The sequence below is a fragment of the Phragmites australis genome, chromosome 14 (assembly GCF_958298935.1).
Source record: "Phragmites australis chromosome 14, lpPhrAust1.1, whole genome shotgun sequence".
NCBI classification, from domain to species: domain Eukaryota; kingdom Viridiplantae; phylum Streptophyta; class Magnoliopsida; order Poales; family Poaceae; genus Phragmites; species Phragmites australis.
In genome coordinates, this window is record NC_084934.1 from 25922192 (window position 1) to 25945998 (window position 23807).

At 45.3% G+C, this 23807-nt stretch overlaps 4 protein-coding genes across 6 annotated transcripts; 1 reads left to right on the forward strand and 3 right to left on the reverse strand.

The window, feature by feature from the left end:
• Positions 1–127: 127 nt before the first annotated feature.
• LOC133891050 (peamaclein-like) lies at positions 128–1129 on the forward strand. The gene is made up of 2 exons (XM_062331742.1): positions 128–436; positions 549–1129. Exons 1-2 carry the CDS (start codon positions 355–357, stop codon positions 752–754), a joined length of 288 nt encoding a protein of 95 aa, XP_062187726.1. The 5' UTR covers positions 128–354; the 3' UTR covers positions 755–1129.
• A 1144-nt stretch (positions 1130–2273) lies between these two features.
• Positions 2274–9695, reverse strand: LOC133890806 (aspartic proteinase 36-like). The gene is made up of 12 exons (XM_062331368.1): positions 9345–9695; positions 9116–9236; positions 7099–7526; positions 6859–7015; positions 6216–6298; positions 6022–6118; positions 5835–5907; positions 4529–4714; positions 3605–3726; positions 3318–3419; positions 3131–3228; positions 2274–2794 (listed from the first exon to the last, which is right to left on the reverse strand). The coding sequence occupies exons 1-12, from the start codon at positions 9596–9598 to the stop codon at positions 2623–2625; spliced, it is 1893 nt and encodes a 630-aa protein (XP_062187352.1). The 5' UTR covers positions 9599–9695; the 3' UTR covers positions 2274–2622.
• Positions 9696–11561: 1866 nt separating this feature from the next.
• LOC133890158 (FRIGIDA-like protein 3) lies at positions 11562–16012 on the reverse strand. 3 transcript variants are annotated; one of them, XM_062330609.1, is made up of 4 exons: positions 15782–16012; positions 13366–14457; positions 13008–13177; positions 11562–12473 (listed from the first exon to the last, which is right to left on the reverse strand). In XM_062330609.1, the coding sequence occupies exons 2-4, from the start codon at positions 14432–14434 to the stop codon at positions 11859–11861; spliced, it is 1854 nt and encodes a 617-aa protein (XP_062186593.1). In that variant the 5' UTR covers positions 14435–14457; positions 15782–16012; the 3' UTR covers positions 11562–11858. The 3 variants fall into 3 exon arrangements, with proteins under 3 accessions (XP_062186593.1, XP_062186591.1, XP_062186594.1); XM_062330607.1 differs by having other exon boundaries at positions 15778–16011; XM_062330610.1 differs by lacking the exon at positions 15782–16012 and adding an exon at positions 15625–15759.
• Positions 16013–19940: 3928 nt separating this feature from the next.
• On the reverse strand, positions 19941–22278 carry LOC133890159 (indole-3-acetic acid-amido synthetase GH3.8-like). The gene is made up of 2 exons (XM_062330611.1): positions 21675–22278; positions 19941–21585 (listed from the first exon to the last, which is right to left on the reverse strand). The coding sequence occupies exons 1-2, from the start codon at positions 22127–22129 to the stop codon at positions 20199–20201; spliced, it is 1842 nt and encodes a 613-aa protein (XP_062186595.1). The 5' UTR covers positions 22130–22278; the 3' UTR covers positions 19941–20198.
• Between the last annotated feature and the right edge of the window lie 1529 nt (positions 22279–23807).

The window sequence follows — 23807 nt, forward strand, 5'->3', positions numbered from 1 at the left end:
GTGCGGCACATGCGCTACGGCCCGGGGCTGGGCATGCCGACAAAGACACCTGCACCGTCCTCGACGGGTACAGGCGCATGCGGTTTGGCGTTTATGGCCGTCCCGTCCCTGCAAGATTCCTGCTACACTTTAAGGCGACTCACACCAAAAGCATTACGAGGCAGGTCTGTGCATTGAAAACGCAAGCTAGCTGGAACCGTACTTCCAATCCTGGGAGTGGCTATCACACACATCCTCCTCACCACTTCACCGGACCAGTGTTGTATCGAGTGTAGTGTAGCGTTGCTATTTCACCTCAGTAGGCAGCGGTACTGCCTCTTGAGCTGTGCCCAAGATCTCGAACAAGAGGAGAAGATGAAGGCGGTATCTGCCACCCTAGTGCTCCTGCTCCTCTTCATGGTTTCTGCTTCATTCCAGGATCTCACCGTGGCCGCAGGTAAACGGCCAGTCAATTGTTCAATTTTTCCTTTTCACAGTCGCAGGTAAATCTTGCTAGTGATCCTCCTCAGTGTCTTGCGTCTTGTATGGTAATGGATGCATGGATGCAGATGGCGTTGTGCCGGACGTCGTCTGCGACGCCAAGTGCCGGAACCGGTGCTCGCAGAAGGCCGGCGGCCGGTGCATGGGCTACTGCATGATGTGCTGCGGCAAGTGCAGCGGCTGCGTGCCGTCGGGTCCCTTCGCGAGCAAAGACGAGTGCCCGTGCTACAGGGACTTGAAGTCCCCCAAGAGCGGACGCCCCAAATGCCCATGATCATGAGGTGTTCGTGCATGTCGTGTGTGCGTCGTTAGAATCTGGGCCTTTCAGTGTCTCCGCAGACATGCTAGAATAAACAATATAATGGTAGATCTGTGTTGTGAGAAGCGTCTTTATCCTATGAGATGTGTCGTCGGAGACATGCTAGAACAAACGATCTTCTACTGCGTGTTGTTCCAGCCGGGGTGAATCCAGGGGCTCTAGCCCCACCTATTGTTTCGTAGTTAGTAGAAGCCCCCTTAAGTCTCCTTAATAATTTTTTCTATAGATGAGGGAGATGAATAAGAAAAAGAAGAGGAAGATGAAGAGGTGGATGAGTCTTCCCTATCTGACTCCTCTGCATCACTATTGGTTCTAGCTCGAGGTTAATATCTTGTTTATTTGAGCTTCTATAAGTTATGGTTTCTCCATAAGACTATTTGTGATACAACCACATTCAGATTTCTTCTCACTTCTCAGGTTTTTATAGTAGTAAAGACTGTTTTTACTACTCAGAAACCACAGAAAAAAAAAAGATTGTTTTAACTTAAGTCAATTTTAAAAACCCAAACAAACATGACCTAAGTTGCAGTTGTCATTGCGCCACCAAAGCCAAAAGAAATGGTGAAGGAAAATTATCAGTGACGCCTACCGTAGGGCGCAATTGGGTGGGGGCATTGTTTGTCTGTGCGTCGTGCAGTGATCGGCCATCGCCCAACGTCACCGGCGCCGTAGACGGCACCGGACCGGTCGCACGGCGGCACAGGGCCAGTAAAGTTCGGCGGCCGCCGGCCAGTTGGGCTCTTGGGCCTGGGTGCGAGGCATACCGGATGCGTCCTCATGGATTTGACGGGCCGTCCATAGAGATAGATAGGCTGAGCAATGGAAGCGAGACTCATGGGCTGAACACGTAAGGTCGAGTTTGACCCAACAGGGAGTCTCTCCAAAAAAGAAAAACTGTACAGGGAGTGCTGGCAGGGGCTGACCTAGCCCAAAAAAATGAGTGGGAGCATAAGACTGAATGGCCAACAAAAAACTTGCAAGTGAAACAGCTCATGACCTCTATTCCTACAACAGGCAATGAGCTGCATGAGGTTAGCTTACCTTACAAATTGGCAAAGCTACATGCAGCAATTAGACGTCTAGACAGGTTAATATGTGATCTAAAGTAGCATGGTACAATCGAGCTTCTAGTAAGGAAAATCAAAGTATCAAACATTCTTGATCAGCTCTGGACTGAAAGTATGCAGTAACGAAAGAAACAGTTGTGCCTTGGAATGGAAGATGACCAGGAATATCCTCAACCAGAACTACTGAAATAAGCGAGCAACAGTAACATACCTCGTGCATGTTTTGTAGTAGTCTCGCCATACCTCGACTAAAAAGGCTGGGGGCAAGGTCCCAAGGAGCACGGTTGGTTCATTTGCTCACACCAAGACTGCCTTTGTTATTTGGAAGAGCCCAGCGCCAGCAAGGATTCTCTTCCTCGCTAGCAAGGGGTAGGCAAGGGAATCAAACATGCCCTAAATCTTTGAAGAAGCCAAATACCCTCTCAGCACTTATCAAATAGATATTACATCGTGGGTGTGCTTTGTGTCTTCTCTATCCTACTTAATCTACATTACATGAACAAAACCTTCTACTGTAAGCCACAAGAGGAAGCTCTTGACCTGAATCGCTAGATAGTTTATGAACAAAGGCTCTAAATTTTGAATCGAGAAGTCATGTAATCTTGTGCTTCTTCTATAAGCTTGTAGCTTGTGTTACATACAAGGAAAAAAGGGCTACTCCAGCGGCAGATGTGCACCACCGCAATATGGTAACCCACACAAGGGTATCTCTACCAAAAAATCACCTATATGTTTGCTGCGCCAAACAGCTTTAGATCATAGTGGTTGGAGTTCTTGCTCAGGACCCACTGAATCAACAGGTCTATATGCAGTTTGACCTCTAAATTTCTTTCTCCAGACAAGTAGTACTAAAAAGGCCGACAAAGTAAGCAAAATAACTAGTAAAATCCCAATCAGTATAGAGACTACATGTTCTTGAAACCATGACCTGTACCAAAATAAAACGGAAGTTAAATGTAACTTTTCTAGCAGCATTTAAATACCACTCAAGAGAATAACATGGATGACTAACGCAGAAGTGATTTATAAAACTTTCCATCCACATATTACCATGACGTGATCCCATTGAACTCTACAAAACATGAGAAATAAAGAGGATATAGTGTGTTTCCTTGCAACTATTTAATCTTTCGAAATTAGATGTATATAAGCTTGAGGATAAGGGGTTCATATTTTTTTCTTGAACAAAAATTATTCCTGAGGAAGGGATGCCCCAAAAAGAAAATGTGGATGCAGTACAAACTTATAATAAGCATCTCCTCACCTTCTAGATAAAGGCTGCACATTCCACTCGAGTAACTGATAACTGCCAAGATTTTCAGGCAACCGAACATGATGTTGAGTTAACCGATAAATGATACCCTGCCATACATCAATGCAATAAATTAATAAGTGAAAAAAGGGATATGAAAATAGTTCTATAGGTGCAAGAGTGAATCAGTGGATGCTACCATTGCTGTTGCATTAGACATAGCATTATCAGATCCAGCTGGGAAAATACCCCATCTGATCAGAGTAGAGTTTCCTTGGCTTGTAACATTCATAACTCGAACCTGTCAAATTAACGACCAACTTCAGACTAACCATCATGAAGCATGCTCCAAAACAGCTACGTGATTAGTGCAAACTGAAGTAAATGATAGTATGATACCAAGAAATGTTCTCACTCCTGACTGAAAAAGCATCACTCACATAACTAACACAACCGAAATAGTTGCATACTATGATCCACCCTTACCTGACGGGAGTCAATCTCAAGCTCTTTAGCTATCAGCTCAGCCAGCTCATGGAGATGAGGTTTCAGGTTTGGGTAAGTAACATTTATGGACATATCAACAGTGATGAGACCAACATCAAATTCTGCAAGTGGAAGATCAACAGGTATGACAAATCATGTCTATCAGCACAGTAAATCAAGATAGAAATAGAGCACATTAAGAAAAAATAATGGGATTTGGTACAGTCCATCACTCCTCTCCAAAACAATGACATCTATTTCTTCAACTAGGTAAAGTCCAATGAAAATAAACTGTACTATCATTGCAAAAAGAAAATAAAGAAACAGCAATTGAAAAGAAAAAAAAAACTCGACCAACCTAGGAGGAACTAGGTGGCTTTGATAAAGAAGAAATTTGCACCCAAATTCGCAACGAAGAGGACTCGAACTTGGCTGGTCTAGGCATGCATCCACACCCTCAACCAACTAAGCTAGACTCAGTTCCTAACAGCAATTCAGAAGAATATGTACTGCTTGCTTTAGCTCACAACAATCAGCCTAGGTATCAACAATGTGGTAACTGGTAGGCACATGCAATGAAAACTAGATTATTGGGCAAGAGTATGCCATCGAAGTCCAAGAACTATGTAGTAGGTACTTAATAGGTGGTTGAATTAAGTAACAAAAATGAGTAAAATGTGGATCAAATTCTACCGTGAAGAACCTTTCAGAGAGGCAGATTGATTGCCTGCCTCATTTCACACAAAAACTAAAGCCCTATCAAATTTCAGATTCAGAAGCACCGCAGCTTCCCAACAAAGCATCCAAAAAGAATATGAAGTTCACCTAATAGTTAGAATTGCAAAATAACTAATATTCATCCTTCACCATTCATCATATAAGACACTCGAAATGAATAGAAAAATAAAATAAGTAGGCACAAACCTGGCAAACCACTAGGGGCAGGAGCAGGTGACATATCAGCTTGTGAGCCTGTATCACTTGAAGGTGCTGGTGAAGTAGCGCCACCGATATGGAGCCTCTCCCACAACTCTGAACAGTTAGTTTTCCAAAAGCCAATCTTTTCATTGTGACGGTCATAGGTCACAAGTGTATTACGAACAATGATACCTGCCATTGACATCGCTACTTTATCTACTCACAATGGCAAAGTTTCCAAAATGCATAAAGCAATACAATGTTGCCATGATCCTGTAATATTCAGAGATTGCTTTACTGCTTTACTTTGACTTTTGAATAAATCAAGATTCTTTTACCGTTTTAGACAATGGTGATAACCAAGAGAACAGATGGTATACAGTACATCAATAAACAAACAGCTAAGCTGTATTATATAGGCAACAAAAAAATAGAGCTTGCACATTGGCAACACTACACCCTACTTTGTTTTAGTTTTCAACCAGCAGCCCATTGCAGAAAAAGCTACGTCCCTAGGCTCAAGTTTTGCCTGATAAGTCCATAAAGAATAATGGCCTGTTTTGTTTCCTTTGACAAAAAATGATGTTTATGCCTTCCATAAAGAATGATAAGCTCGTGCACCTATTGTTGTCAGGTTTTATGCCAAAAATCATGCTTACGTAAGTGCACTGTACAGTACTGGATTGATCATTGAGTGAGTGAGGCCAAGAAATGCTACTCTAAAGAAATAAGCAATCTTGACAATGAAATGCAGACCTCAGATTTTAAAGCATTCATCTCATAAAGTTCGAATTAATCAAGTAATAGAAAATATAAATAACTCAGAGATAATCAGATAAGGAGAGAATATGTTAAACATTTCTTGCAAGCGAGTCATTTAGTTTTCTAATAAAAATTGGCAAATGCATGTGTTTAAGCTTGTCAAAATAAATCTGCATATCATCTTATTAGCTCAGCATATGCTAATAGTACTTTTTATGTGAAGAAAGTAGATAAGATCAGAAACTGCTGTATAAGGATGGCATCTATTATATATGGGTGGCATCAAATATTTTTCAATTGTAATGCTACAGAACAAATCTAGTATGCTTGTGCACTTCAACTCAATACACACACACACAAAAAAAAAGGAGTCCAGAGTGTAAGGAAAGACAATATAGAGAGTGGTAGAATAGATACACAGTCAAAGATGGCCAATAGCATAGCAAATCACCAAATCGTAAGAGATGTAAAGCAAATGGCAGCAATAAGAAATGTAAAGAGATCATAATGCAAATTTTCTTGATGTTCCTCTGATAGTTGAGTGTCTAACCTCCTAATAGTGTTGTTGGATCTTTCCCATTTTGGAATACGCCCAAGCAATAAGCCCCGTCAACTTTGGAGTGCTTCAATTAAGAAGTGGAGGGAAAGCACAACATCAGCAGATAGCACCAAGAGGCAGATTAAGCAAATGTTATCTCGATTCATTTAAACAGATCCAAGTTCGCAATTTCTCATACCCGAAATAAATAATTTTCAGGTGTAAGTGAGAGCTTCTGTCCATTTCCAAATACCATGTCAACATCTGGGAATACCTCTGATAGTTGTGAGACGTTCCTGAAAGCGAGATGATAAATATTTAAATTCTACGCACACAATATTATGATAACGTTATGAATGAAAAACAGAGTTTTAATCATGATGCGAAAGTCACCTTCCAGCACCTGCAAAGCAGATATCCTTGTAATTTGGATCAGGACCACGGATTTTCTTGAGAGAATGCACTTTGCTTGTCACCTAATAATTGAAAACATAAAATCATTACAACATACTTTTGCAGCAGCATAACCGCCACTTTTCATTTTAAAAAGAATTAAAACAGGACCAAGATAAAGAAATTTAGCTTCCATGACATAAAAGCAAACAAAAAGAAAAGATGTGTAACTGCACTAGTGTCCTTTTAAGCTAGAACTAAGTTTGTAAAGCAACAACCAAGAGAATAAGAGAAAAAGGGATGTAACGATTGGCTAATGGACATGCAAAAGCAGAAGGTGCTGAAGTAGTACTAGGACACCCTTACCTGAGGCACTAGAAACTTACTTAGGAGTCATTAAGATGTTTTAACTTCATTAATGCAAGGAGCTAAAAAGATGGCAGGAGTGCAATTTTAGTCCTCAAATAATATTATTAGCATCTGAAGCTAGGCACATCCTGTCTTTTCTATATGATAAATAGAAAAAGCAGAAATCCAAGAAAATAGAATCCACATGAAGGAAACATAAATAAAAACGAGCAAAAATCCAACCAAATGAAAAGGCAATTGAGGAAAGGAATGGGGCGGATGGTAAACAGCTTACAGCATCTTTAAAAGCCACAAAAGCTTGCTCTGGCAGGTAAGCATATGTTGTTCCACTATCCAAAACAGTCCCATGTTTGCTGTTGAAGATCCTTGGGTCTAACCGCAGTGCCTTTCCAGCAACATGTATTTCCTTCAACTCAATGTTGTAATATGGACTGTTGTCATTATGAAAGTAGTTAGTAAGAATATGTCCCACAAAACGAGGATCCCTTGTCATATACAAAACTAGATATATTACCTTCGGACAGGGTCTGAACGTGAAAAAACCATGTCAGAAGGAGCAGGCATTCCACCAAGTACCATAGCACCACCACCAATATCCATTCCACCATAGCACAAAGAGAACGAATTACTTATGACACCCTTATCAACAAGCTGATCCATTATGCTAAGTTGACCACGACCCAGTCCCATTATACCATCAGCATGCTGGCTGAACAAATCTCCAGTTTCAGAATTTTCACAGCCAAAAACAGCACGCTGTGGCTTAAGTTCACTTTCTCTGCCAAAAGACACAATGTCCTCACCAAGCACCCCACTGCTGGAGCTCATTTCAGCATACTGCCTTTCATAAGTGCATTGGTTTTTGTCGTTGTCACAACTACAATCAACATTGCATTTTACTGGTGAATATGTACTGGAGAGATCAGGTTGAAATCTTGGATCCTGCATCAAACCAAGCTTCAGATTATATTACCAGAGGTGAATTAATTTCTAGCCTTCTAGGTAAAGAAAAAGATGCATACAAGTAGAGACTAGAAAATAACAGTGATCTCCAAGATAAACATAATATTACTTCTTACTCCATGGTACAACGTGTATGGTAGCATGCAGATCTTTATGTATTTCGAATTATTAAATACATCATTGTAGAGAAATCCATGTTCACAGGATCTTCAACTTTTTGGACATTGCAACGAAAGAAATAAAATAATTTCAACTCCAATATTTTACACGTCTTTTCAATGATGTGATTTCAGTGAGCAACAAAAGAATAATCTAGCATCTGAGAAGGGCCTTCTGTCAGTTGAAGCTATACCGCTTACCAGCAATAGTCATAAAGGACAGACCAAATTGTTCAAAGGCTAAGAACGTATCATCTTCAGTGTTTATTTACATTTCCCGTACAATAGTTTATGTTGCTGGCATCACATACCAATGTAGGACCAAGCAAATATGATGGTCAAACAATGATGACATGTAGATAAATCACAAGCCATCAATACATTGATGCAGTTGCATCAAGAGGATTTCAGCAGGGCACAGAAGAAAATCTAGTATCTCACAACGGCTTTCAGTTCAGTTAACTTATACTACTTGCCAACATTAGTCATAAAGGGCAAGCCAGTTTGTTCAAAGGCCAATTATATTTTGTCTTCGTTTTTTATTTTCATTTCGCTTACGACAACATATGTTTGTTGAAATCACATACCAACAGAAGGTTTCCAAAGTACTCAGGTAATACAACACAACATTATCCCATGACTAACCATGCAAATGATGATGGAAAAGAAGCCGAACATGTACTAGAAAACATAACGTAAATATTAAGCCTATATATTTGGATAATGATAGTATTATAAGATTCCAAACTGGCAGATCAATACTATATCTTGAGCTGAGAAAGAGTGTTCAGTGTCGAAAAAAGGTTTAAGTATAAAAAAGTTATTGGCGCTAGTAACACATACGGCCAATCCAAACACCTGTCATTTGTTGGCAGTAGACATGGGACCCACTTGACATGGAGAGAGTTAAGAAGTTGGCTAAAATTGTTGACGACGAAAACAAGGACAATGGCTGGCAATCCAAAGGAATAGGTTGTGACCAAGATTTGCATGGTACTTGTTCGGAAGTGCTGACCAATGACCATAGACTAGTGTTTCAGGAATTCACCATTTAAAAAAGTATATAATTATGGCACCTCACTTTGGCTGCAGGGCTGCAGGTTGAAACCAAGTCCTCAGTCCACATTACAATTTATCAACAACCCATGACTAAACTGGAACTACCTAATCTATCTGCAAATGGAAATGTGAATCTTCTGATAATTAGACTCCCTATATATCGATGCACATCAAGCAGTCTAGTGAACCCGTATAATTCGCGTAATCATCAATTAGCTAGCTTGAATAGTCCAGCTGCAGTTCACAAGTGGGCATCACATATTCATACGTGCGACCATCCTAATCAATCATACTATCTCACACAGTTTCAAACTGGTTGCTGAACAGAGAAGCACAGGAATTCAGCCCCACCTGGTGGTTGCCACACTGCTCGCAGGAGGCGCAGGGCACGTAGGTGACGGTGCTCCCGGAGTCAACGATCAGCGCAAACTCCTGCGGCGGCGTCCCGATGTACAGCCTCGTCGTGTAGTACCTGAACCAACACGACAGCACGCACCAGACTCTCAGCCTCAGATCCAATAGAGCATACAAAAATTGGGGGGAAGGCAACAGCAATAAAAAAAAATCGAGCTGTGCCGACCCGTTGGTGAGGAGATCGTCGTGGAGGCTCATGCGCGCGTTGGGGCGGGTGCCGTACCCGAGCCCCCGCCGCGGCAAAGCGGCGAGCCGGCTGGCGTTAGGGTAGGAGAGCGTGAGCGGGAGCACCAGCGGCGGCCCCGGCGCGGGCCGATCGGGGGATCCGGCGGCCGCAGAGGCGGAGGCCGCGGCGGCCAGAAGGAGGACGGCGGAGAGGGCCTGGAGCGAGCCGGGCCGACGCCGGCCGTGACTCGCCATGGAGCGGCCTCGTCGCGCGGGGAATGAGAAGGGAGGGTGGGGCAGGTCGTCGCGCCGAGGGGGCCGAGGCTGGGTCGAGGCGACGACTTGCTAGAGGAGGGTCGAGGGGTGATTCGGTAATTTACGGAGCCATCGTGGGGCCGTTTCCGTAGGTCGGAGATGGCCTTGCTGATCCCCCGTATCAGTGGGTTGCGAGCTGACAGGTCGGGTCTATTATCTCGGGGCCCACGAGTCGGAGGATCAAGCCTGGGACTAGATAGCGTGGGTTTGTTTGGTTACCGAATCTCTACTCTGGTAGATACTTATAATCTTAGTCTTATCTGATAGCTACGTATAATTTTTTTTAAAATGTATTTAGCTGTCATATTTATTATTTCAGTTTGGTTCAATAGATATAACATATGATCTTATTGTGGTCTAATAGTGAAGCTCGATTTGAGCTTTACTCTATAGGTTGGTTCGACGGATACAGGCTTTGCATCCACTTATATAGTCAGACTCAGTTATTGTGTCATAAAATTATTTTTATACGAGTAACCAATCGCAGTCTTAACTTAATAGATAGAAACTTAGCTCAATATATCCAGACAGATATAATCTACCAAACACTATTGTTTTCAACAAATATGATTTTATTTAGCCTATTTATATGATGTAGCTCTACAAAATCTCAACCGAGGAACCAAACACACGTGTGCTTTATGTGTTAGATCAGGTATTATATTTAGTCGTTGTAGGAGTGTAGATTGGAGTGGGAGGAGAGGCATTGACAAACTCACGAAGGAGAACCGGGAAGGGGAGTGGGTCCACATTGAAGGCCAAACTCGCATCACAGTTGATGAAAACATCGCTCCTTCAGATACACACAAGGTGAACTTGTTTCTCACTTTACATACTTTATTAATAAAGAATAGGATATTACTAAGTTTTTGTATTTTTATTGCTTAGGAATATGAGAGAAATACCATAATCTTATCTGGACGTCATTCCTCAAAAGTCAAGTCTACTCAGACTCAAAGTTGAGTTCCGGTCAGACTCTAAAGTCTACTCGGAGTCTCAAGACACCACGCTAATAAAATAGGTATAACTTTCGCATACGGAGTCCAATTAAGACATTTTTGGACTTATTGGAAAGCTTATAATAAGACATTTGCAATGAATCTGGTCTCACTCTTAGTTTCCTTATAGATTACTCGGAGTCGATAAAATAAAATGATGCATCACTGGTGTGGGCCTTATCGGATCTTGTAAGCGTGTCAGGGTCAAAGTCCAGATTGTATACGTCTCTTCTCATGACTGCACAACTATAAGTTGACCTCCTCATATCACTTCTATATATATACAATAGACATCATAGTTTAAGCTCGGGTGTTGTTTAGATTATTCTGTTTTAGATATTTTCGTCATATATCGGTTTGTGAAACCTCAACTTCAAGTTCTTCATTGGTAATTAGTAATATTTAAATTACATTTATTATGTTCTCGATTCGTTTGTAGGAAAAATCTTCTTGACGTGATCAACCGCTCACGTTTTGATGCAGTTGATGGCCACAAAATAGAGGTGTAGTGGTTACGAGGATTCTCAATCTATTCGGTCATAGTCTTTATATCATTAACGTCGAAACTTCCTTTTTATTCAAGTAGTTCTGCTGAACAGAACTACAATAAAAAAGAAGTTTTGCACAAATTTTATACAGATCAGAAAAAACTCAGTTTCAAAAGGGTCTTTATTGCTTAAGGAGAAGAAAAATGTATCATGCTTTCCACGCTCAGTCACACTAAATAGTTGGACGACGCAAAATCGTTGAGATGTCAGATTTGCAAGTACAAGCCATGCCTGCTGCAAGTTAAGATACATACATATTTTTTTTGTGTGTGTAAGATTGTCAGCTCCTCAAAGTGCTTCGAAAGCTTTGCACTCGAGGAACCTTTTGCAACAAACGCAATAGGAGCAAACAAGCTGTTGAGTCATCACAGGATACTAGTTGACTGAACATAGAAAACATCCAACAAGTCAGGTATAAGCACGGCACAAAGCAAAAATGCTAGTACGGTACATGTAGTGATGTAGGACGACATGAAAGCATTTATAAATTTGATCGGCGCCTCACGCAGCCTTGAAGCTCTACATCAGTTACACCTACAGAACCCACTACTGTGGATGTGGAACAAAATAAAAGTTACATCCCAGCTTGACGGGAAGACTGGTCACCATATCCTGCATCACCAGCATAGCAGTTTGAGGGAGACCAAGTCAAATCTAGGGTTGTTGGGTAGGGCGATAGCCGGATCCTAAATAATTTGCATAGCTGCTGGAAGCAGACGGCCCTGTTGCACTGGCGTAAGCTGCATAGCCGCTTGCGGCTGGTTGCGTCCCAGGACCACCGTACGCAACTTTATATTGACTTGAACTGTATGATGCTGCCACTGACCCTGGGGTGTACTGAAATGGTTTTGGGGCACTGTATGGTTCACCATAAGAAGCAAATGCTCCTGCATCAAATGTTGTAGCTGGTGGTGTGTAATGGTACCGGTCAGCAACACCATATCTATCAGGAAGAGAGGGCATTGGTGCAGGAGCATGGGAGGGCATTGGCGCAGGAGCACGCTGCCAGTTACCAACCGAAAATGCAGGTCTGCGAGCAGCTGAACCAACAGAACGAGCAGGTCTCCGAGGAAATGAAACGCCAGAGCCTCGAGGCTTCTTTGCGTAATTACGCCCACCTTCAAATGATGGCCTTTTCTCACCCTTAGGCTTTAGCTCAGAAACACGCTTTTGGAGAGGTCCAAGTGAATACTCCTTCTGAAGCTTATACTCTTCGATGCACTTTATTACAGCTCTCAAGGCAAGTAGCTCCCTAGACTTTGGGTCATCCTGAAAAATGGATTTAGTGAGTTATAAGACAGTCAGCTAAAAATATAATATAATAAACAGTAGATGTAAAACAAAGATGATTGAAAATTGAGGAAATTATCCAAGTACACAAAGCAATATAAGACGGGCTATTTCACATCTGCACGATTACACTGTGGTCGTTATCCTACAATGCCATGATGCAATCGAGAGGTACAGCCTAAGTGCCTAACAATGCATGCGCACTACCATTCACAGAATTTGAAAACTAATATTTCATCTGCCTTGAAAGCTCTGGAGCTAAAGATAAACTTGAATTTACTGACAATAAAGATGAACTCTCAATCTCAATCTAGCAAACTTCTCAACAGTGACTTTCCAGTTTGAACGGTACAGTTTTCATGAATTGCTAAAACATCTGTACTTGAACCATCCTTAAAGCATTAGACAAGGAAACAATTCTGCCAATGAAGCCATTACAACCGATGAATTATACCTTCTCATAAGCATTTGGCAGTCTCATCAAAATCTCAAAGGAAGATAGAACTAACAAACCTTTAATGAAATTGCAGTGGCATCCCCATTATTGTCAAGTGAATCGTTTAATTCCTCAACATATGTCTTCAGCAGAGGTGCGGGGGGAAAGGTCTCGGAAAGCCCGAAAGCTTGTATGAAATGAACTGCATCAATTTGCCTGTGCCTCTTAACCAGCTCCTCGATGATACCTGCAAAGATAAAAAGTCAATAGAACGATCATAAAACATCAATTTAATGCAGAAAACCAATGTTTGCACAAAACAGTAAGCAAGGTTTTAATTCCCTAGATGGTTGTGGGGCTTAGCGACAATGAACGCCAGCAGCCTGGCAAATTAAGGGATGAGAACACCTTGTGGCATTCTGGGTAGATACCAACCTGGTATTCTCTCATTAAGACCAAGAGAGCGACAGGACACAGCAGTCTGTTTGCGACGAGAGATGGCAACTACGATCTTGCATAGTTCATCTTCGTCAAGCACCGAATCAACATTAAAAGTTGTAAGAAGCTGCAGGAATGCCTGTGCTTCCAATGAATAGCCATTAGAAGCATCTAGGTCAACCTCAGCTAACTTATTCTTCCACTCTTCGGCAATTGCCTTGGCTTGCTCCTTAATTTCAGAGCTCCAAGGGAGGTTGCCACCCGGCTCCTTCGTCCCTAGTGCAGGTGATATAGCTTCCATTAAAACAATGCAGCTCCTGCGCTGGACCTGAAGGGCATTATGTTTATTCCCAGGTGAATTAGTTTGGTCTGGTGGGAAGAAACCCACCAGGGAATCAAGCACAAAGCGGGCAGGGTCAGTTGCACATCTTAGTGCAACGGAAAGTTCATCGCGAAGGCTAGCGAGTTTTTTACAATTTTCTGAAAGAAAATTCAGAAGGCCTTTGGTGTCCATCTGCTCACATAGTTGCTTCAATACAGGACGCGGCTTAATCTCAACAGGTGAAGCTTCAGATGGCTCGCCCAAACCACTAGCAGGGGTATTCTCCTCTGAAGCACGAGATGCATTGTTGTCATTGATTGAGATACTTACCTTTTTGTCTTTGCTTCCACTGGCATCAAGTATCTCTGCAAGCTCCACCTTATATTTTTGGCGCACCTCTGCTAGAGAAGAGACAGCAGCATCCCTTAGCTCCTGAAGCTGGTTCAGGGAAGCATGCTCTATTGCAGAAACATTAACCTCTTTCTCTGCAATCAACCTACAAGCTTCAGCTTTCTTTTCTTCTAATGCCTTCTGCTTCTCTACCAATTCATCAAACTTGCTTCTGTACGACTTATCTAGGTTCAGGAAATGTTCTTTGATATCCTCCCATTGCAAGCCATTTTGCAATTGCAGAGATGCTTCTGTGTGGGATTTCATCTTGCCAAATACTTCAGCAAGCTGTTCCAGCAATGGCATTGTAGACTCAGAACCACCAGAACTGACCAAAGTAGCTTCCGTGGCCATTTTGCAACAAAAATGATGATAGCCTGGAGAGACACAATATTAGACCCAAACATCTAAAACAAGCTAAATATAATGAGTAGTGAACGAGGCGTTAATATAAGTAGGATGCTATCTGCAGAATGTATTGTCAGTTCAGTAACAGGATGTGACCGAGAACAAATATATGTTATTAACACGACATGACAAGCAAAAGGTCAAGTAAAGACAAAGGTGGAAAGCTTTAGAACAAATAGAGCAACCAAAAGAGAACATTGGGCCCTGTTTTCCTTCTTGGAAAATTAGTTCTAGTTTTGTTAATCCAATGAGAAAAAACATTAAAACACGCTAACTTGCTAAGTGACAGTAACCTCAACCAAAGAAGATGAGAATCCCATAATTTAAACAGATGTATTTTGAACTTCTCATTTTGACAGTGAAGGAAAAGAACACCTACCTTACAGGCTAGCATGCATATTCTACAAAGTACCCCTTTTACAAAAAGAAGTGGTATTGGACAGTTAATTTGCCATCCACTGCTAAGAACAAAGACCATGGGGTTGATGCTGAAAAAAAATCTGCTGAACTATGTTTTTCCTTCCCATTAAAGTGAGTTTGCAGTAAGGAAAATTTTAATACCTAATTTCTTCCACTGCAGCCAAACCAATTGTTCCAGATGCCAAGAAGATTGGCGGATCCAGGATTAAATTTTAGGTTGGATGGAGTGAAACAATATAACTATCCAATAGCAAATCAAACCACACACAAACCATATTGTGATCAGATATTATTGTAGAGGTTCTAATAAACGGTAAGCAACATTTGTTCAGTCACCACTACCTTGTTGCGCTCACCTGGAAATTGGCCTTGTACTCTGCCAGTCAGCCTAGTAACCGGATTTCTAATGTTGACATACATATTTTTAAGCATATGTTTTCATACAGCTGCAGTACAAAAATCTAAGGCGCCTTTTTTTATGCCTATAGGCTGCAAAACTATTGTGAACGATCCAACACAAGATTAATCACCTAATGTGTAGTCCAGTACCCAGTATTATTTAGTTAGCAGATCAGTTCTAAATTGTTTATTTTTCAGACAATACGCAAGAGAGATGCGGCTGCGCATCAATTCATTACGCAAGAAAATTAGAGTTTTACAACCACAAACGGAAACTTAAGTGCTATTACACAAAAGTAGACAACCCACAACAGTACCTAATGGAATTCACCAGGGATCAGTTTGGATTTGTAAAACAGACTCAGGGGGTTGGCGAGAAGAGAGAAAGGCAGCTCCTACTGCATGCCTCCTGCTGCGCGCGAGGAGGGAGGCCCGTGGAGAGGTCGATGGGGAGATGGAGGTGGAAGTACCTACAGGCCTCGCAACGCCGTCCACGGAGGAGGAGGAGGCCGCTGTAGCCCACGCCGGTCGCGCCGCCTAGCACACCTCGCCGTCGCCCGCGTGCCGCTGCTAGGGTTTCCCGCTGCTGGGAGAGGTCGAGAACCGAGGAGAAGGGATGGCCTCGGTCGATTGGGGCGGGATCGGGAATTGGCCGGAAGATTGGGGAATTGGGTGGGAGTTTTGGGCTGGCGGTTGACCGAGTATCGCCACATGTATTGGGCTGGTCCGTTCTTTCTGGGAAAATTTAGGTTCTTGCCGCTTCAATTACGTTTCGGCTTTCGGCTGTTGCCATCGCTTTATTCAGTTTATGTTATTAGTTATGAAAATTTGTCCAATTCTTATCACTAATTGGTATGATTGGATCGAAAAACTTGTTTCGACCTTGTCAGGTCCAACTAATGGCACAAGCCTGATAATGTTTTGAAACCAGTGACATCATTCTAAATATTACAAAAGTAATGACAAATGTTAAAACTGCAATTGATACAATGATAAAAATCTAATTTCCCCTTCTTACTTTTAGTTTTACTTTTGTTTTGTCTAGGGAAATTTGATTATATGTTTCAAAATTAATTAACTTTTGATAATATATTTGAAATTAAATCATCATTTAATCATATGTCCTATAGAAACTAGTTTGTAATCGAATTTATCTTTCATCTATCTTACTCAATATGATTTTATTACAAACTAGTCTCTGTATAATATATGATCAAAAGATGATCAACTTCAAATATATTATCAAACTTTGATAAACTTTAAAACATATAATCAATTTTCCCTTCGTCCGGACCCAACAACAGAATAAGCCCGTTCTAGCAGGCCGGTATAGGCCGACGACCCTTCTAAAAGGCCTAGACAGGCCAATGTGACAGCCCACTTACGCAGGCCTCCTTAGCCTGGTTGAGAGTCGGTGGACCTGCATACATGGGCTCTCCCAGACACTGGCAGTGATTTGTGAGCTCATGATGAATGGCCCAGTTGAATCGGCCCATGCAGAATTTCAGATGGAGTCATGAGCCATGGCGCGCCTAGTCGATAGAGATGGACTGTGCAGAGATGCCGAAACGACGCCACACATGTTACTGTGATGGGATCTTCTGAGTTCACAAGAATGAATTCACTTCACAAGAATGACTTCACTTCTTTACGAGCTGTTCGAATTTAGATGGATGAATAGGACCAGCTGGCTGCCACGATGGCACAGAGCAAAAAGTCTAGTGACCATTTGATTTGCGTAGGAGGGAAACACGGGAGGGTCGAGCCCGAGACAGGGCAGCAGGGCCACGTACGCCCTCGCCGCTCTCATGCGTCGGCTTCCGCCTTGCTTCGCGGACGGGCACCGGCACCTGAACCCTTTTTCGCTCCTCGGGAACAGCGGCGCCTGTGTGCACGCGTTCCTGTCCAACACCCCGGCTCAAGCCGCTCGGCGGCTCAAGTCCTGAAGTCCACCGAGTGCACTGGCTTGTACCTCTCTCTTTAACTTTGCTGATTGCTCAGCACGATTTCGAAATTTAACCTGTTTCCGTGAGACAAACATGAGTCTAGCTAGTAATCTCGTGCACATCTCATACCCTCGTACACGCATGCTGAACTTAGTCAACGTACATAAATCTTAAAGGCATATCCGATCAACAACCTGTCAACGACGAACATCTACGCTCCCCCGTTTGGCTGTGTTTGGCCATGAAACGAAGAACCTGGCCGCGTGATCTGACGCACCAGGTGTCTGTTTATCCGACCCCGACACTGCAGCACGTTTCATGGTCGTAGTAGCACTGCGCACGACGCCCCTACGCATACAGTCAGCTACCGCACGGCAAGGCGAGAAGCAAGGGCCGAGCAGAGCACAGACCAATGGCCAAAAGCGGCAGCATCGCGATCATACAATATCTCAACTCTCCCGTACAGCCCCAGCGGCGAACTTGGCCGCGGATGCACGCAACAAAAGCAAGTGTACTATTCTAGTAGTACACGGTCTACGTTGTGACACACTCGGTGAGGGCGCTCGAATGGCGCAGTGCTGGAAAGCGGCGGGCGGGACTCCGGCAGGGAAACCTGCATCTGTGTCTCGGCCGGGCGGGCGGCGATTCCGACGGCCACCGAGACGACCCGGAGCGCGGCCGCGGACGCGTTCTCAGCCGTCCCCGTCTCCCCGGGGGGGTCGAAAGGCGCGCGTGCCGTACGTTGACCTGCCGCCATCGTGGACGCTAGCCACTCACAGTCCAATGCGGCCAAAACCCGCGATCCGCGCGTGATCCGCGCTGCATTTTGCAGGGTTTTGACCGGAACCTGTGGCTTGGCCGGGTTAGACCGTCTCCAGCCGTATATCTTTTATTTACTTCTCTTTCTGATTTTCCTCCTTATTTCTATTTTTTATTTATATTTTTTATTTTTAACCGTTTCACTTACAAAAATTTATGAAGAAAAAGCAGAGATAATACTATCATAAAATTAATGAACTTGAAATTTCTTTCGTAATGAAAACCGAAAAGTAAAACCGTTGAAGCGCTAAAGAAAAAAAAAACTTGTAAAGAGTTTTTAGACTCTAACGAGAATCCATTGAAGATGGTGTTAAAAATCGTGGTACCTTTTGACGATTGTGAGGGTTGAATGCGTTGCAGGCGAGGCCACTTTTACTGTACTGCGGAGGAAGCACAAACCGATGAGCGGATCTTACCGCATCACCCGAAGCGTCTGGTGCGCGCGGAGTCAAACTCTCAGAGATCTCGTAACAGCGACGACGATCCGGACTGGTGAGAGGCACGCACGCACCAAAGAGTCAAATGCTTGAACCGAATGCGTGTGTGTTGCGAGTGGACACGACATATATTCTCCGTCCAAGTTTCTCTTGCACGACTGGAATTGTGCTACTGAGGTAGAATTGACAGACCGGTCCTGTTACGAGCTCATTACGCAATTTTCAGCTCATGAGCTCATGTGACGTATGTAGCTATGTACTGTTTGGCAAAACTCTAAATTCAAGAGTTTTTTAACTAGTTATTTCTAACTCTAAATATTTATAGTGTCAGAGTTATATGTGCATCGAGAATGTTTGATTAAATCATTTTTATTTTTATTTAATCTAAAAATAGAAATTTAAACTACAAACTCAAGATCTAGTGTGAAACTAAAAACTGAACTCTACCAAACACCTAACTCTCAAACAGTTGGCACATTTTGAAGACACCTTCAAAAAGACACTGCAAAACTCGCAAAGTTATTACGTGCCTTTCGGAGTGGGGATGTTATCTCACTTTTGACTTTGTGGGAGGTACGAGATCTGGAAGCACGCAAGTACAGTCAGGAAAGTATGTTGGTCCGTTGGCAGCGACGACCGAGCAGCGTGCATGATCGTGCTTCGGTCTGGAATGATTTGGCACTGCACTCTTAAAAGCCGCTCTGATTAGTTAATGAGCGTCAGCATCACGGAAGAACTCATACACTCAACACGACTAGACACTCGCATCAAGCCATCAACAGCCATCAACAACTCAAAAGACTGCAATCAGTTGCGCCTCTATCTTGCGAGCAAAACGGTTTTCGGCAGAGCAGTAGCAGTTGAGCGATGGCAAGCACTCGATCCCCTCAAATGCTTGTCATTGTATGATGAGATAATAATCTGACAAGTTTACTCTAATGAAACCCTTCTATAAATTGGCTCGCCTGAAATGAAATGTCTGATATGGTCTCCAAAGTGGCAAAGTTGTTTAGCTCATGACCAGTTCTAGTAATTGGAAGTTTGGAACACGATCTTGTGCAGAGCTTGTACAGTTCATCTGACACGCTAAGGTTACCTCCAGCACAGGAAGTAAATTTGCAGATTCGGTGCTACACTGTTCACATACTGCAGTATCTTCCGCAGAATCGGTGCACAGTGCTACAGTGTACTACAGTACTCCGGAGAGAGAATGGACATGCAAATCTGAGTAGTTACTGTAGCACCGTAACACTGTAGCGCACTGTTATCATAGCAACACTGTAGCTGTACTGTTTACAGAGGCTGACATATGGATCAAGAGAGAAGAAAGAGGAGTAGAAGGTAGAAAATATGGTAGCTGCTGGAGATGAAAAAAATTAAGAATGCTGTAATAGTGATAAAAGATACTGAAATAATATTTTAGAATGATAATTTAAGATAGCTGTTAAAGATGATCAAAATTGATGATCACATACCTCATACGGATTCGACAAGCACTACTACTACTGGTAACATCATAGTGTCATACATCGACTGTTGCTTCATTTCTCCACTCTCATGACAAAGTTACCCTCATGCCACTAACTGACAGCAGGCATCCAAATTACAAATTTAACAAATATTTAGGTGCACACACATTCTACCTCTGCAAGCATGGCCCAGGCAGAATATGCAGCAGCCGTATCCAGTCTAAGCTGAGCATTCCTCTGATCCGGCCGGGGTCCAGTGCGGGAGCGCGGGGCTGAAGTGGCTGGACACGACGCGCGAGTCCAGCAGCTCGATGATGGGCGGGAAGGTCACGCACCGGGGGACCTTGTACTGGTTGATGGACGCGCCGCGGGAGATGGCGTAGTCCATCAGCTCCTCGAAGGTGCCCGACCGGACGACCCGGATCTCCAGCGGCCCGATCGAGCCGTCCGCGACGCGGCTCTGCCTGTACACCGTGTTCAGGGCCTCCTCCATCTCGAGGCAGCACCTGTCGAGCGTCTTGTCCACCGCGGCGCCAGCGCCGGCGGCGGGACCATTGGCCAGTAGCTCCCAGTAGATGACGTAGTGCCCAGGGATGCTCTTCGTGTACGCCTGGCTGGTGTACTCCACGACAGTTGCGCCGTGCGGGCGGAGCAGCGCGGACGCGCGCTCGACGGCGCGCTGCAGCTCGGCCTCGTCGGTCTTGTCGGACTCGATGGACAGCAGCACGTTCTTGCGGCGCACGAACTGGAACTGCGGCGCCGCGTTGTGGAACCCCGTGACGCGGAGGACGTCGCCGACGCGGTACCGGTTGAGACCGGCGTAGGTGGTGATCACCAGCTCGTACTCGCGCCCGGCCTCCACGCCGGCGAGGTCCACCAGCTGGCTCGCGTCGCCGCCGGACGCCGCGGCGTCCACGGGGAGGAACTCGAAGTAGCCCATGTTGGGCATGATGGTGTAGGACACCTCCGACGGGTCGCACATTGGCCGGAGGTTGATGCCGAAGTAGCACTCCGAGGACGCGTACATGGTGCAGGCCATCGGCAGGCCGCCGCTGTAATACTTGAGGGTCGGGATGTACTGTGCCATCGCGCCGGTGACGATGACGTCGAGGTACTTGGTGTTCGGCCAAATACGCGTGATGATGCCGGCCCAGTCGCCCTTGGAGCACTCGGCGCGGATGAGCTCGGCGAGCTCGGGATCCGGCAGGAGGATGCCGGCGACCGCCTCGCGAACCGAGGGGTCGGTGACTTGCGGAGTGAGCGCGCCACCCTCGATGTCGGCGGCGAGCTGCTCCCAGTTGAGCTGGAAGAAGCGTATGGCGCGGAGGAGGCCGGAGGCGAACACGGCGCCGACGCGCAGCACGTCGATGCGCTGGCACAGGCCGCACACCATCTGCGCGTACATGCTCTGGAACGCGTCCGCGCAGAGGATGGTGGCCGTTGGGCTCGTGTAGTTGTTGTAGGCGTCGAATGGGCGGTTCTTGAAGTGATCACTCTTGTAGTAGCTCGTCAGGACGGGCCGCGCCGTGAGGCCGCCCGGCGTCCTCGTCTCCGACTTCACGAAGAGGAAGTGGAGAACCTTCCCTTTGTCAAGCCCAGGGACATACCTGCACAATCATGGACGTCATTAATAACTGTACTTGCGCACGTGTGCTGTAAAAAATAGTCTACAGAGCCAAAGAGGTAGTTAACTTACAGGTTCATTACTGGCATCTGGAGGCTGTACAGCAGCTGACGGCGGTTGAGCTCGTCCTCGATGGTGGGCATCAGCTTGCGTTCGCCGGCCGACGTGCCGGAGCTGGTGAGGAACTCGGAGACGGGGTGCCCCGACAGGATGGGCGAACGGTCGCCGTCGGCAATGCGCCGGATGTACGGCTGGAGGTCCTCGTACGTCGCCATCGGCACCTTGGCCCGGAAGGTGGCGCGGTCGGTGGCGCCGGCGAGGCCGCATTTGGTGAGGTATTCGGTCTCGGTGTTGCGGCCGAGGATCTCCGCCAGCACGCGCTCCTGCACGGCGTCCACGTTGGAGGTCATCTCCTCGATGAACCGGAGCTTCTCGGCGTTGACCTCCTTCACCGTTGCCACAGCCTGCGGCGAGGCCGGACTCCGGAGCGCCGCGCTGGTGGTCGATACGTCGGTCATCACGGCCATTGGTTGTATCCGAATGCTACTTGCGAACGCTAGCTACCAGGCAGCAGCTGTGTGTAGAATGTGCCGGCGCCCCGGGGGGGGGGGGTATGGTGGGGAGGGGCAAGGAGATATGTTTTCTGCTGCTTCTGTTTGTGTGGGTTGGAACGGCTTGGGATGGCGAGGTATTTATAGTGGGACGCGAGCTTGGCGTGTTGGCACGGGTGAGCCGGCGAGGGTGTGGAGGCGTAGTGCAGTGAGACGGGGAAGAAGGACACGGGGTGACGTCAGGAGCTGTCGGTAACTCGGTACACGATGCGGCAGCGGCGGGGCCCAGTGTCCCGTCCAGGGGTGGACAACCGCCCGGCACGGTGGGGGCCGGCCGGGCTGCCACGTCGGACCGGCCGCCGATGAGGCCGTGGAAACGTGGCCGCTGGGTCCGAGCCGTGTCAAACACTTCGCCACGAGCGCGGTAGTGCAAAACGTGCGTGGACTTGCTGATCGACCATGCAGTGATCCAATCTGTTACGAGTTATCAGCGCAAGAGAAGGGAAGTAGAAACCGGAGACGCTAGCCCAAATCTGGGAGAGCTTTGAGCTGAGTTTGCTGAATCGAACGCATCATCTTTTTCAGCTCAACGAGTCCCCGAATTGAATGCGAAATCTCTGTGGGCTGGCTGGCTGCCTGCTCCGGCTCGAACATGTGCTGTCGTCCGTCTCGCGCCCACGACGGTGAGGGCCGAGCAGACCGTGACTTATCAACGACTTTTCCCGGCGCAGCCTTTGTCGAGCCGCTTTTTGTCACGACATGGAATTCGGTGCCGTTCGAGGTCGCGCGCGCCGCGCATCCAGCAGACAGCGGCACGTAAGCGGGCGCGCCCATCAGCTCGGTTGATTCGGGAGACGCGCGGCCGAACTTCCCCTCCGGCGCACGCACCGATCGCGACGGCTTCCGTCGCGCCCTAACGCACGGCCGCCTTCGGCACAGCAGCGGTTACGTTGGTGGCGAGGCGAGGTGCATTGAATCGCCGCGGCTGGAGAGGTTAGCGAGCGAGCGAAGCCAGCAGTGGGACTGGGATTTGACTAGCTCACCCAGTGGTGGATCCATGTTATCAGCATATGACACCTGTTAAATATTTGTTTTGTAATTGTCTCATGTGACATTTTATAATCTAACTAGCGAGACACATGGTTTCTTACAAATTATTACAAGTCAATCCAAAAGAGTTTATTATTATTATTTTAAATCCGTCACTGACCCTCGTGTGGCTCACCCTAGTGTTACGGCTAGCGGTGACATGAAGCGGCCGTCGCAAGTTGTAGCATGCTCGGAGCGCAGCCCGGATGACATGTCAGATACATATTCGTTCTGTTCTGTCAATCACTCAGATCATGAACTGATCAACACGCGCCGTGGCACGGGGAGAAAAGGAAAAAAACGGAAATGCTCGACCCGCTCAGCCTGCAGTATTATTGGGTCCGTATAAAAATATTTTGTATCTTTAATATTTTAGACGTTCAAATTTAATGTCTTAGACATTATGAAAATTTCTTTCTGTAGTTATTTCTATATATTGCATCCCTAGAATCTCTTACGTATAGATCCGAACTCATATATCTCTAATGTTTCAGATGTTCAAATTTAATGTTTCAGATATTATGAAAATTTATTGTAGAAGTTATTCGAGAATGTTGCATCCCAG